At 44.4% G+C, this 15,392-nt stretch overlaps 1 protein-coding gene across 1 annotated transcript in view; it reads left to right on the top strand.

Moving 5' to 3' along the window:
• Nucleotides 1-15,392, top strand: part of ARHGAP19 (Rho GTPase activating protein 19) — a 119,637-nt gene that overhangs the window by 43,572 nt on the left and 60,673 nt on the right. The window contains exons 3-4 of the mRNA XM_075348379.1: nt 3,281-3,302; nt 9,512-9,524. Of these exons, the coding sequence (XP_075204494.1) occupies nt 3,281-3,302; nt 9,512-9,524 (35 nt within the window). The remainder of the gene's footprint in view (nt 1-3,280; nt 3,303-9,511; nt 9,525-15,392) is intronic.

The raw sequence follows: 15,392 nt of genomic DNA, 5'->3' as shown, positions 1-15,392 counted from the left end.
CCCATACCTCGCTGCCATATAGCAGTATAGGGGTGATGACGCTGTCAAATATCTTGAGCCAGACTCTCACAGGTGGTTTGAGGTGGTACAGTTGTCTTCTGATGGCATAGAAGGTTCTGCATGCTTTTCCTTCAGGGCTTCTGCTGCTTGCTTGAGGCTCCCGTTATTGCTTAGCTCCAGACCGAGGTAGGTGTAGCTGCTGGTGTTCTCCAGCGTGGAGCCATTTAATGTGAAGGAGGGAGTGTTTATTTTGTTCTGGTTCCTCTTCTGAAACACCATGACTTTGGTCTTCTTTTGGTTGATGGGAAGCGCCCATGTGGTGCTGAATGTTTCCAGTACTGCCAGGCTATCTTGGAGGCCTCTTTCAGTTGGGGAGAGTAGCAGGAGGTCATCTGCGTACAGCAGGAACTTCACCTCTCGGTCATGCAGACTGAGGCCTGGAGTGGGGGAGGACTCTAGAGCTGTTGCTAGTCCATTTATATAGATGTTGAATAGAGTTGGACTCAGGCTGCAGCCCTGTCTGACCCCACGGCCCTGTCGGAAGAAAGCCGTCCTCTTTCCGTTCACCTTCACGCTGCACCGGTTCTCAGTGTATGAGCTCTTGATCACCGTCGTAGGTCCTGCCACCTATTCCGCTCTCCAGGAGTTTCAGGAACAGGCCTGGATGCCACACTGAGTCAAAGGCCTTTTTGAAGTCCACGAAACATGCAAATATTTTCCCCTGTTTTTTGTCGTGGACGTGGGTCTTGATGAGGCTTTGCAGGGTGTAAATGTGGTCCGTGGTGGCGGTGGTTTGGCATGAACCCAGCTTGGCTTCTGCTGAGGACGTCACCCTGGGTGAGGAAGGCGATAATCCTTTTGTTAATGATGCTGTTAAACAGTTTTCCCAGAATGCTGTTGACACAGATCCCTCTGTAGTTTGCTGGGTCATATCGGTCTCCATCCTTGTAGATGGGCGTTATGAGACCTTGATTCCAGCTTTGAGGGAAGTAGCCGGCACTCAGGACGTGGGGTGAATAGTTTAGCCAGTGCTGCATGAATATCTGGGGAACTGTATTTGATCATCTCTGGCAGGATGCCGTCACTGCCCGCGGCCTTCTTAGATTTTAGCAGTTTGATTCTGTCTTTTATTTCCAGCACACTGATTGGTATGTCCAGAGGATTTTGAAAGTCCTTGATTGTCTCCTCCATGTCCCTCAGTTTAGTCATTATATGCTCTTGTTCTGGGGTTAGGTCGTCTCTCTCGCTCTCGGGAGGGTTTGAGGGGGTAATGTGCACCTTTTATAGATTGCAGCACAGGCGCTGCTTAAGGTGCTAGTTTTAGTTTGGAAGGGCAAAATCTGGTGACAGGTTCACTTTAATCTTGTTCCTTTCTCCTTGACATATCGCAGTTTTCCTATGACTACCTTTTGTCTTTGTGGTATGGCTGCGTTGCTGACATTGCAATGCCACTTGATTGGCTGCAAGTGGTGACATCAGGTCAAGTCAGCCATGGGCAACAGCAGAAAGGAGGCAATAATTGCACTTCTTTTTTTTTTTTTTTTTTGTGCTGCAGGTTCCTAAACTAGACTAATTGTTTCTCTATACCCTATGCAGGGGTGTCCAATCCATGGGCCCCAACCAATGCCGAGAGCTTGTGACTGGAGCAGTGACTGGAGCAGTGGTCAATCAGGTCTATTCACACGCGGGATCGATGGGCTCCCAGCGGTCAGACATCCAGCAATCGGGAAGTTATCTCCTGACCCATGGACTGGGATCACTTCCATCGTTGACTCCACTCCCTTGTATAGGAGGTTTAGTTAGATACGAGTAATTTTTTTAAAAAGGGTAGAAGAGTAGGTGTAGAGTGGGTAGGACAAGAGTACAACAGAAAACTGCTCACTAGATTTATGTTGCCGTCCTTTTCTTTCACACTATAATATGAATAACAAATTGTTTAAAAGAACTGAAGTCCTCGGTGGTTGATACCTTTTTAATGGCTAACTGAAAAGATGGTAATAATAGCAGCTTTCGAGACTACTCAGGTCTCTTCATCAGGCTCAATATAACACAAAATCTGAAGAGTCACATATTTATACACAACATGACATAGAATGGGGCAGTAAATAAGACAGGTTATGTGAAGCAGAACTATCACTATGGCAAGAGGACAAACTTGTGGCCATAAATATTGTTGAAGTTCAGTGGAAAGTTTTATTAATTTTTAATAAAACTTTCACACTATGTCCTGTTGTGTATAAATATGTGACTTTTCAGATTTTGTGTTATATTGAGCCTGATGAAGAGACCTGAGTAGTCTCGAAAGCTTGCTATTATTACCATCTTTTCAGTTAGCCATTAAAAGGTATCAACCACTGAGGACTTCAGTTCTTTTAAACAATTTTTTTTATCTCTACTGGCTAACACGGTACAAAGATATATTTTACCTGTATAGTATCAATGACATTTTATTACCTAGACATGTACGTTTTCTATATTAATGATTAGAAATGTGGGACCCACGTGACTATATATTTTTATTTTTAAGACTCTCCAAATAGGCCGCTGTATAATTTTAAAATGATGTTGTGAGGATGTATTTTTTTGCTCATCGCCTTTTGTTAGTGTTTGTGATTTAATGTGCCAAAACAGAGTTTATTCTTCCTATGGGGCCTGGAGACCCCTTGCTTCAATGTAACATTTTGGGAAGATGTTGCTTGACTGTAAAGTTTGTGTTCGGTCTTTATTTTCCATCCATCTGGTGGACCCCTCCTGGGAGGATCCTGCACCCATCCCCCTCCTTTTCCTCCTCACCCAGGGCGTACACTTCTGAGGGGGTCGAACCAAATATCTAGCGTGGAAATGGTCACATTTTGGATACAGCACATGCTCAACTCTGTGTTGAGGCAGTAACAATGAGACTGTTATTTTTCTACATACACTAGGTGGAAACCCACCTGTAGAATCCATGTTTCCACCTAGGATCTACATACACTAGGTGGAAACATGGAGACCCAATAGGGACTCCTCCCAAGAATTGTTTAACCAATAGCAGCCGCTGGCCAATCAGAGGCTGGCAGGTGACGTCCTACAACAACGTCATCTGCTGGCCTATGATTGGCTGGCGGTTGCTTTTAGTGAAGCTGTGCAGTGTTCCTGTGGGCAGCGGTGGAAATTAAAATTCTGAAATAAAGCGCAGATGGCTGCAACCTCCGATATAGGGCCACGGTCGTTAGGGGGCCTGCCGGCAACGAAGCTCAGTGGCTGTATGCGGACTGTGTGTTTGAGACCCCTGGGATAGAGAAAGGAGTGTTATGTACTGCGTGGTGTGTAAGCACGCCTCACTCAGGACTCTGATTAAAGGTACAGAACACAAATTACCGGCAGCTGCATCCTGATCTAGAAGACAAGCCGCTGCCACCGGTGAGTCAACTAGAACTGCATGTGCGGCTCACCCCGGGCCGGTCATTTCAGAACAGTTTAGCCGCACATGCAGTTCTAGTTCAATCACCCGCTGCTGCGGTTTGTCTTTATAGATCGGGATGCGGCTGCCTGCCAGCAAAAAATGGCTTGGCGTGTCATCATGGATATGAGTGTCATAGGTTAGCCATCACTGGTATAGGCTCTTATAGATGAAAATACTGTTTTTTTTTTTTTGCTTTATAAGACGCACTTTTGTTTCCCCAAATTTTGGGGGAAAGTAGGGGGTGCATCTTATAAGCCGAATATAGGGGATATATTATATATGTGTATATATATATATGTATTGTATATTATATTATATTATATTATATTATATTATATTAGTGTTCATAAGTCCTGCATAGGATAAATTGATTTTTCAAGTTTTAAACGTTTTCGGTCGAATATCTTCGATGCGAATATGACATATTATATATGGTTTTGTTCAGAAAACAATTTTGCATTCTCTCCCTGTAATATTTTTAGCTTTTGAAGCAGTTTTGCCTGAAATTATTGCAACAATATGGGAATTGAAAGCACAACTAAATATTGTACAGCTTCAGATCCAAAATTAGCCAATCACAGATGAGGTTCTTGTGACCAATCATAACCTGGATATGGCAGCCAATCACATTCCATTCCATTGCCTCACATCTGCTGCTTAGTTTGTTTTATCTGTAGGTCTATCTAGTGAATGATACTGTAGAGCTTTTATGATGGGAGCCTTCAGATTCTTGTCAGCGGAGGATCGTGTGCGAGTTGTGGTGCTACATGAAGAGGGTTATACTGGCCCCCAGATCGCAAGGAAGGTCGGCTGTAGTCAGAGGACAGTTGTAAGAATTTTGCAGAAACCTAAGAAGCTTGGAATTACCCAGGACAAGCCCAGATCTGGTCGGCCCAGAAAGTCAACTAAAAGGGAGGATAGAGTACTGATAAGAACATCCCTTGCCAATGGAAAGCTCACCTCTCCTCAGCTTCTGCGAGAATGGCAAGAAAAGTGCAATATTGAGGTAGCAACATCAACTGTTAGGAGGAGATGTTTGGAAGCAGGATTGAGGGGTGCAAGGCCCGAAAGAAGCCATTGATGACAGCCATACAAAGACCAAGGCGAAAACTGTGGGCATTGAAATATTCAAAATGTAGGCAAGGAGGAGTGGGAAAAAGTGCTATTTAGTGATGAAAGCACTTTTTGCATTTTAGGAAATGATGGCATGAAAGTAATGGTCTGGGGCTGTATGGCAGCCAATGGTGTTGGAAGGCTTCATATTGTGGAGGGTTAATGCAAAAAATACATAGACATCCTTAATAAGAAAATGCTGCCTTCTGCTCAACACCTGTTTTTCAGGGGATTAGATCTTCCAGGATGATAATGCTCCTTGTCACAGAGCTAAGACAGTAACGGAATGGAAAAAAAAGAACAAGGTGGCTACTACTGACCGGCCAGCCCAGTCCCCGGACCTCAACCCAGTTGAAAATTTGTGGCACAAGGTATCAATAAAGAGATCTAAAAAACAGCCAAGGACCAAGAGAGAGTTGATTGAGGCTCCGATACAGGCCTGGAACCACATCATCACTTGTGAACATCTGCAGAAGCTTGTTCACTCAATGCCACAGAGATGCAAGTTGGTGCTCAAGAGCAAAGGCTGGCAATAAAGTATTAGAAGCTAAAGATGCACTCAAAAGGCCCGAATCAGGACTCTGAATTACATAAAAAATAATAAATCTTAAAAAGTAAAATTTAAGTTTGTGTGAACTTGCATTGGACGGTAATGAACTTATAAACCTGTTCACCATTTTACACACTGTACTGGTGTAGGTATGGTTATGCTGTAAAAAAATTTCAAAAATGCACATACCATAACAATCTATACACTTGGGACATTCAAAAATGAGTTTGGCATACAATGAGGGATTACAAAAACATATATATGTTCCACCAGTTTCACTGTAGAGATGCAGAAGTATGAAATACATAGTGTTCTTTATGCCTATGCAGGACTTATGAACACCACTGTATGTGTGCGCATATATATATATATATATATATATATATATATATAATATATATATATATATATATATATATATATATATATATATATATATATATATATCTCTATATCTATACATACATACATACATACATACATACATACATACATACATACATACATACATACATACATACATACATACATTAATTACACTGCAGGGGGCAGGTGAACAATGCGGGCTGCAGCCTTTGATCTCCTGCTCCCGCTCATATAATATGCACAGCCGCTGTCCATCCCTGGTGGTGCTGAAATCGCACCGCAGTGACGGGCTGGGGGAGCGGTGCATATTTATCCCTGCGCCCCCCTGTGATGGCACATGCCCCCCCCCCCCCCGTGTTAGATATGGCCCCCATGCTGCTACTCATTCTAAAATAGAAAAGCTTTACTTACCCCCTCCAGCGTTTCTCCCCGTGTCCCTGCTTCCACTGTGATCAGGCACGCAGAGATCTCAGTCTCCTGTGCCGATCACATGACCGGCCGAGAACCAGGAAGTGGAGGAACAGAAGCACGGAGGGAGACAGGAGGGGAGATCAGCGCTGCAGGAGGTAATGAAAGAGTCTTTTATTTTACTATGGGCAGCAGCCTGGGGCGATATCTAACGATATCTAACACAGGGGGACTTGTGCGATCTATGTAGGGGGCCATGGGCAGCACTATGGGGGCGATGTCTAACACAGGGAGACTTGTGCGATCTATAGGGGCCATGGGCAGCAGAATGGGGGCGCTATCTAACACAGGGGGAACGTGTGCAATCCATAGGGGACCATAGGCAGCACAGGGGAACGTATGCAATCCATAGAGGACCATAGGCAACACAGGGGAACGTGTGAAATCCATAGGGGACCATAGGCAGCACAGGGGAAAGTGTGCAATCCATAGGGGGCCATAGGCAGCACAGGGGAAAGTGTGCAATCCATAGGGGGCCATAGGCAGCACAGGGGAATGTATGCAATCCATAGGGGGCCATAGGCAGCACAGGGGAATGTATGCAATCCATAGGGGGCCATAGGCAGCACAGGGGAATGTATGCAATCCATAGGGGGGCCATAGGCAGCACAGGGGAATGCATGCAATCCATAGGGGGCCATAGGCAGCACAGGGATCGTGTGCCATCACAAGGGGGCCATATCCAGATTAAGGGGGCTAATTTTAGGATGGGGGCTATGAGGGACATATACCCTATATAATTTGTTAGAGGGACACTGGCATTATAAGATGGACCCCATTTAATATTAAAAAAAAAAAATTCTCTTTTCCTTCACCAAATTTGGGGGTGCGTCTTTTAATCAGGTTCGTCTTATAAAGCGAAAAATACGGTACCCTTTTAATGAGCATGCAGTTATCAGATCACTTTACAGGATAATTTAAAAATATAAACACTGACCAGCACATCCATAGGTGTGAACAGGTGCACGCTGAAGTTTCAAAAAAGTTACAAAAATATGTAGCGCTGCACCTAGAAAAGCTACAATATGCAAACACTATATAGCACTGAGAAAACTAGGAGGGAATAAATGACCAATGTATAGGTTTGAAGAGAAATCAATTCAAACGAGGAAGGTTCAAGTATAACAATGAAGGCTTTATTCAAATGTAAAAAAACCACTTTAAAAAGAGACTTGAACAAATAATCCAAGGTAATAAATATAGGTAAGGACAGGAAGATAGAGGAAAGGTTTCAGAGCAAAAAGGCAGTTTAGGTCTGAGCCGTCACCATGGGAAACAAACATAGGAGCTCCATCCTGGCATGTACAAATTAATATTGCAATCCAAGTGGACAAAGACATGCCGACTATTACAGAGAGCAGAATTACTTACCCATGGTGAAGCTTAGTCAGACCAACAGCCACCGCATCCCAACGCGTTTCGTAGTCTTTTTCAAGGGACTGCGAATGGTGTGTGGCAAGGGGGATCTATTTATATGTGCCCCAGGCAGATGGTAGGTCGAACGCTCATTAACGGCCGCATGCAGGGGCGGAGATCCGTCCGGAGCGTCCATCATCGGGCCATTCCCGGAAGTGACGCGGGCGTATCAGTGTCGTCACACTGCGCCCGCCTCATCCCGTTACGGAGGCCGTCATGCAGGAGGCTCAGGAGGGGACCGCACAGCGCATGCGCGCCCACGAGCGCGGCCATCATTAAAAAGGGCAATATGAAGGGCAGAATCGCAACAAGCAATATCAAATCGAAATGTGTTAAATATATATCGCAGATGGTGTAAATGAGAGTGAGAAACATTCCCAGGTGTTAGGGACACATCATATATAAAAAAAGGCTAAAAAATGGACAGCACAGCACATACGTGCCACAGGTGCGGCCATCATTGAAAAGGGCAGATGGAAGGGCAAACTCGTCTCCAACGATACTGTGTAAGAGTATGTCTCATGCATGTCATAGGTAGTATATGGAGAAGTGAGGGACACTGTCAAAACCTTGGTGACATATCACCAGACATATCCCACAAATGCTGCAACATGGGGGGGGGGGGGAATTTTTAGGTCAGGGTCGGGGCCTGAAATAGGCACGACACCAAACAGATAATAAATCAATCCTATCTAATAAAAAGGAGATTCACAAATGGTTTTCCTAAGAATATGCATAGTTCATACTTCCCCCCAGATGTAACGTCCTGTTCCCAGAAATTCCCAGAAATTCGATATAGAACCGAAAGATGAAAAAAGTCGGAAGGTAGGGATCCGTCATGACGCAAACCCCGATCCCCCCCCCAAAAATGGAGGTGGGATCAAGGTCTGCTGCAGGAAAATCCCGGACAGCCACCACAAAATATACAAAATACAAAGAAAATGTATAATATAGTACAAAAAACATCTAACGGAAATTTGTCATGATTCTTTCCAACGATGATGTCCCCATCTTTCGTGCTTGTAATTCGAGCCGAATATCATATGTCCCAATTGGATGTTGCGAGAAAGCCACAATCAATAGAGATCCCTCTGAATCATAGATGGAAAAGGAGTACACTAACAATGAATAAAAGGTAAAACAAAAATTAAAACCAAAGAAAAACACACCATTAAAAGAACAGAGGAGAAGCAGAGAATAGCATCAATGATTTCAATAGGTCTTTACAAAAAAGGCGCGAAAGACAGTTTCTCATTTAGGCCATATGGTGCCATAGTTCCCAATGTAACAATCCAGCGGCATTCAAGTTTAGCCAACGCTTTTTTATGATTGCCAACCCCTTATTCCTAATTTAAGTTTATCAATTCCCCGAACTTTCAAAGAGGAGGGGTTGCAAGCATGATGTAATTTGAAGTGCCGTGGGATGGTCTTGAGGGACTCGAGATCAGACACCTCCCCTGCAGCAATAATATCCCTGACATGCTCCCGCACCCGGACACGGAATTGCCTAGATGTTAATCCGACATATGTCAGCCCGCATCCGCATCCGGCTGCGTAGATCACGTATTCAGTGCTGCAATTAATGAAGTGTCTGATCTCAAAACTCCTCTTCCCATCCGCTGATACAAAGGTTTTTGTCCTTTCAATGTTGCGGCATGACAGGCATGTTCCACAAGGGAAACATCCCCACCTTGGTGGTCCAACATTGAAAGGAAATGAGGTTTTGGGAGCATAGTGACTATGCACCAGATAGTCTCTTAGATTACGATTTTTCCGGGCTGTCAAAGCAGGGAATTTAGGGAGTACCAGTCTCAGTGATGGGTCGGTTTTCAGAATTGACCAATGTTTATAAAAATTCCTCTAATATCCTCCCATTGATTGTTATAAGTTGTAATAAATCGAATGGTGGTATCTTGTTGTTTAGTGTTTTTTTTGGAGGAAAGAAGTTGGTCTCTAGATGTAATTTTAGCTCTCCCATATCCTCGTTTAATATCCCTGAGACTGTATCCCCTCTCTCTGAACCGACTTTTCAAGTCCAGAGCTTGCTGCTCAAAGGCTTGGTCCGTTGAGCATACTCTTCGTGCACGCAAGAATTGCCCTGTTGGTATTGCCCTGATGGTAGAGGGTAGATGTGCAGAGGAGGCGTGCAGGAGACCGTTAACAGAGGTTTCTTTTCTAAAGATGGTAGTCTGGACTGTACGATCAGGCAAAATCATCACCTTGATATCCAAGAAGTCCACCTCCACTGGTCCCATTTATAGGTGAGTCTGATATTTAAATCATTGCAATTAAGTGATGTGATGAACTCCTGTAGTTCAAGGTCGGTTCCCCTCCAGAAGATAAGGATGTCATCAATATATCTATGCCAGCACTGCACTGGGGAAGCGGCGCAGGCCCCGTCACCGAGAACCTCCCTCTCCCACGCACCCAAGAAGAGGTTCGCGTACGACGGGGCGCACGCCGCGCCCATTGCAGTGCCGCGCTTCTGGAGGAAGAACCGATCCTTGAACAAGAAGTAATTGTGGGTAAGAATAAACTCCAACAATTCCAAGATCAAATTCTGCATATCAACATCCCAATTGCTCATCCGTAGGAAGCATCTTGCGGCGGCCAAACCGTCGCAGTGCCGGATACATGAATAGAGGGTCTCCACATCAACTGTCACCAGCAAACACACCACTATCCAAAGAGATACCATTAATCCTTCTCAGGACGTCCGAGGTGTCTCTGACAAAGGAGGGCAGTGTTTCGACTAATGGATGTAAATAAAAATCAATAAACTTACAAATACTATCACATAGCCCTCCGATGCCAGAGACAATCGGACGCCCCGGGGGACAGGTAGAATTTTTGTGTATCTTGGGTAATAAATAGAAAGTGGGCGTTACTGGGAACCTGGCATGGAGACCCTCACATACCTTCCTCGTGATCACACCACGCTGGAAGGCCGCCTCAAGAATAGCCTCCAGTTCAGACTCAAACCCTTTTATGGGATTCCCAGACAAGGAGGTGTAGGTGTCATGATCTCTTAACTGCCTAAATGCCTCACGTTCGTACATGTCCGTGGGCCAAATTACTACATTACCCCCCTTGTCCGCAGGTTTTATCACAATGCCCTCTAATGATTTTAACTCCTCAATTGCTTTTTTATGTCTTAGAGGGAGATTGTGACCAACCGTCGATCTCTTAAGGTTCCGGAGATCTTCTGAGACTAGTTTAATGAAGATATCAACCTGCGGACAAAGGGAGGAAGGAGGAAAGGCAGTAGAGCGTGGATATATCGAGGTGGGGAATTTACCTGATGAAGTACCGGCCGATTCCTTTTCCAGCTCCTTCAAAATTTTCAAAAGCTCAAGATCTTCAGATGTTAGTCCTTGAGTATCCATGTCATCTTTGGAATGCAGTTTGCACAGGATTAATTTCCTGGCAAATAATTGCAGGTCTTTTGTTACTGTAAAAAAATCGAAATCAGCATCAGGAGAGAAAGAAAGACCAAGACTTAAGACCTCAATCTGATTCTCAGTTAGTTTGTGTTTAGATAAATTGACAACCTCCAATACCTGTTTGCTTTTTTTATCCTTTGATTGTGGAGGGGTCAACTTTCTCTTTGTTTGGTAGTTCCTTTCCCCCTGATGCTTCGATCTCGTCTGTATACCCAGTCTCTCTGCAAATTGGTCACTCAAACCACTCCCCGTAGGGATCTCCTCTTCTGCTGAGGACATGGATGAAAAGGAGCCAGAGCGTGAACCCGTACTCTTGTTTTTTCTCCTTATATTCCTCTTCCATCTGTAGACAGTACCATTTTTATAGTCTGATAGATCTCTCTGATATTTTCTTGTTTTTGTTCCCGTAATCTCTTTTTCCCATTTGGAAAAATCTTTATCCAGATCTGCATTAAGAGATGCTAGTTTTTCTTTAGAGAAGCAATCTACAAGTTTCCCCTGGATGATGTTAATTTCCAGTTCAACTTCCTTCAAGGTGCTAGCATTATGGCCAACTAGGAGTTTCATGAAAGTCATGGAGCATATACTAGAGGCCTCCTCCCATTCCTTTTTAAAGGAATCCTCCTTTATATCAAAAGAGGGGAATAGTTGTACCCGTAAACCTCTTGGGATGAGGCCTTTCTGAATGTACCGCTCCATGAATGTCATGTTCCACCAGAGTCTTGTCTTTTGGTTTAGTAGTTGTTTCAATCTACCAACCATTTTTACATTCTCCTCTGTTTCCACATTAAAAACAGGCTCTGAACTTTCACTAAAAACCTGATTGATTTTTGTTAGCCACGCTTCTTCGCGCGCTTTGTGGTCCATGTGTCCTGTAGAAACTGCTGTGAATAAACACAGAAATATAATTAAGAGGCAAGGTAGGACACCAAGGGCCACTTTATACATCATGGAACAACATGTGGTCACCCTCAAACAACCATATATAGCACTGAGAAAACTAGGAGGGAATAAATGACCAATGTATAGGTTTGAAGAGAAATCAATTCAAACGAGGAAGGTTCAAGTATAACAATGAAGGCTTTATTCAAATGTAAAAAAACCACTTTAAAAAGAGACTTGAACAAATAATCCAAGGTAATAAATATAGGTAAGGACAGGAAGATAGAGGAAAGGTTTCAGAGCAAAAAGGCAGTTTAGGTCTGAGCCGTCACCATGGGAAACAAACATAGGAGCTCCATCCTGGCATGTACAAATTAATATTGCAATCCAAGTGGACAAAGACATGCCGACTATTACAGAGAGCAGAATTACTTACCCATGGTGAAGCTTAGTCAGACCAACAGCCACCGCACCCCAACGCGTTTCGTAGTCTTTTTCAAGGGACTGCGAATGGTGTGTGGCAAGGGGGATCTATTTATATGTGCCCCAGGCAGATGGTAGGTCGAACGCTCATTAACGGCCGCATGCAGGGGCGGAGATCCGTCCGGAGCGTCCATCATCGGGCCATTCCCGGAAGTGACGCGGGCGTATCAGTGTCGTCACACTGCGCCCGCCTCATCCCGTTACGGAGGCCGTCATGCAGGAGGCTCAGGAGGGGACCGCACAGCGCATGCGCGCCACGAGCGCGGCCATCATTAAAAAGGGCAATATGAAGGGCAGAATCGTAAAAATATATGATGTGTCCCTAACACCTGGGAATGTTTCTCACTCTCATTTACACCATCTGCGATATATATTTAACACATTTCGATTTGATATTGCTTGTTGCGATTCTGCCCTTCATATTGCCCTTTTTAATGATGGCCGCGCTCGTGGCGCGCATGCGCTGTGCGGTCCCCTCCTGAGCCTCCTGCATGACGGCCTCCGTAACGGGATGAGGCGGGCGCAGTGTGACGACACTGATACGCCCGCGTCACTTCCGGGAATGGCCCGATGATGGACGCTCCGGACGGATCTCCGCCCCTGCATGCGGCCGTTAATGAGCGTTCGACCTACCATCTGCCTGGGGCACATATAAATAGATCCCCCTTGCCACACACCATTCGCAGTCCCTTGAAAAAGACTACGAAACGCGTTGGGGTGCGGTGGCTGTTGGTCTGACTAAGCTTCACCATGGGTAAGTAATTCTGCTTTCTGTAATAGTCGGCATGTCTTTGTCCACTTGGATTGCAATATTAATTTGTACATGCCAGGATGGAGCTCCTATGTTTGTTTCCCATGGTGACGGCTCAGACCTAAACTGCCTTTTTGCTCTGAAACCTTTCCTCTATCTTCCTGTCCTTACCTATATTTATTACCTTGGATTATTTGTTCAAGTCTCTTTTTAAAGTGGTTTTTTTACATTTGAATAAAGCCTTCATTGTTATACTTGAACCTTCCTCGTTTGAATTGATTTCTCTTCAAACCTATACATTGGTCATTTATTCCCTCCTAGTTTTCTCAGTGCTATATATGGTTGTTTGAGGGTGACCACATGTTGTTCCATGATGTATAAAGTGGCCCTTGGTGTCCTACCTTGCCTCTTAATTATATTTCTGTGTTTATTCACAGCAGTTTCTACAGGACACATGGACCACAAAGCGCGCGAAGAAGCGTGGCTAACAAAAATCAATCAGGTTTTTAGTGAAAGTTCAGAGCCTGTTTTTAATGTGGAAACAGAGGAGAATGTAAAAATGGTTGGTAGATTGAAACAACTACTAAACCAAAAGACAAGACTCTGGTGGAACATGACATTCATGGAGCGGTACATTCAGAAAGGCCTCATCCCAAGAGGTTTACGGGTACAACTATTCCCCTCTTTTGATATAAAGGAGGATTCCTTTAAAAAGGAATGGGAGGAGGCCTCTAGTATATGCTCCATGACTTTCATGAAACTCCTAGTTGGCCATAATGCTAGCACCTTGAAGGAAGTTGAACTGGAAATTAACATCATCCAGGGGAAACTTGTAGATTGCTTCTCTAAAGAAAAACTAGCATCTCTTAATGCAGATCTGGATAAAGATTTTTCCAAATGGGAAAAAGAGATTACGGGAACAAAAACAAGAAAATATCAGAGAGATCTATCAGACTATAAAAATGGTACTGTCTACAGATGGAAGAGGAATATAAGGAGAAAAAACAAGAGTACGGGTTCACGCTCTGGCTCCTTTTCATCCATGTCCTCAGCAGAAGAGGAGATCCCTACGGGGAGTGGTTTGAGTGACCAATTTGCAGAGAGACTGGGTATACAGACGAGATCGAAGCATCAGGGGGAAAGGAACTACCAAACAAAGAGAAAGTTGACCCCTCCACAATCAAAGGATAAAAAAAGCAAACAGGTATTGGAGGTTGTCAATTTATCTAAACAAACTAACTGAGAATCAGATTGAGGTCTTAAGTCTTGGTCTTTCTTTCTCTCCTGATGCTGATTTCGATTTTTTTACAGTAACAAAAGACCTGCAATTATTTGCCAGGAAATTAATCCTGTGCAAACTGCATTCCAAAGATGACATGGATACTCAAGGACGAACATCTGAAGATCTTGAGCTTTTGAAAATTTTGAAGGAGCTGGAAAAGGAATCGGCCGGTACTTCATCAGGTAAATTCCCCACCTCGATATATCCACGCTCTACTGCCTTTCCTCCTTCCTCCCTTTGTCCGCAGGTTGATATCTTCATTAAACTAGTCTCAGAAGATCTCCGGAACCTTAAGAGATCGACGGTTGGTCACAATCTCCCTCTAAGACATAAAAAAGCAATTGAGGAGTTAAAATCATTAGAGGGCATTGTGATAAAACCTGCGGACAAGGGGGGTAATGTAGTAATTTGGCCCACGGACATGTACGAACGTGAGGCATTTAGGCAGTTAAGAGATCATGACACCTACACCTCCTTGTCTGGGAATCCCATAAAAGGGTTTGAGTCTGAACTGGAGGCTATTCTTGAGGCGGCCTTCCAGCGTGGTGTGATCACGAGGAAGGTATGTGAGGGTCTCCATGCCAGGTTCCCAGTAACGCCCACTTTCTATTTATTACCCAAGATACACAAAAATTCTACCTGTCCCCCGGGGCGTCCGATTGTCTCTGGCATCGGAGGGCTATGTGATAGTATTTGTAAGTTTATTGATTTTTATTTACATCCATTAGTCGAAACACTGCCCTCCTTTGTCAGAGACACCTCGGACGTCCTGAGAAGGATTAATGGTATCTCTTTGGATAGTGGTGTGTTGCTGGTGACAGTTGATGTGGAGACCCTCTATTCATGTATCCGGCACTGCGACGGTTTGGCCGCCGCAAGATGCTTCCTACGGATGAGCAATTGGGATGTTGATATGCAGAATTTGATCTTGGAATTGTTGGAGTTTATTCTTACCCACAATTACTTCTTGTTCAAGGATCGGTTCTTCCTCCAGAAGCGCGGCACTGCAATGGGCGCGGCGTGCGCCCCGTCGTACGCGAACCTCTTCTTGGGTGCGTGGGAGAGGGAGGTTCTCGGTGACGGGGCCTGCGCCGCTTCCCCAGTGCAGTGCTGGCATAGATATATTGATGACATCCTTATCTTCTGGAGGGGAACCGACCTTGAACTACAGGAGTTCATCACATCACTTAATT

This window comes from Anomaloglossus baeobatrachus, chromosome 5 (assembly GCF_048569485.1).
Source record: "Anomaloglossus baeobatrachus isolate aAnoBae1 chromosome 5, aAnoBae1.hap1, whole genome shotgun sequence".
NCBI classification, from domain to species: domain Eukaryota; kingdom Metazoa; phylum Chordata; class Amphibia; order Anura; family Aromobatidae; genus Anomaloglossus; species Anomaloglossus baeobatrachus.
The sequence above is the reverse complement of the archived record's forward strand: the minus strand, read 5'-3'. Positions and strand labels throughout refer to the sequence as shown.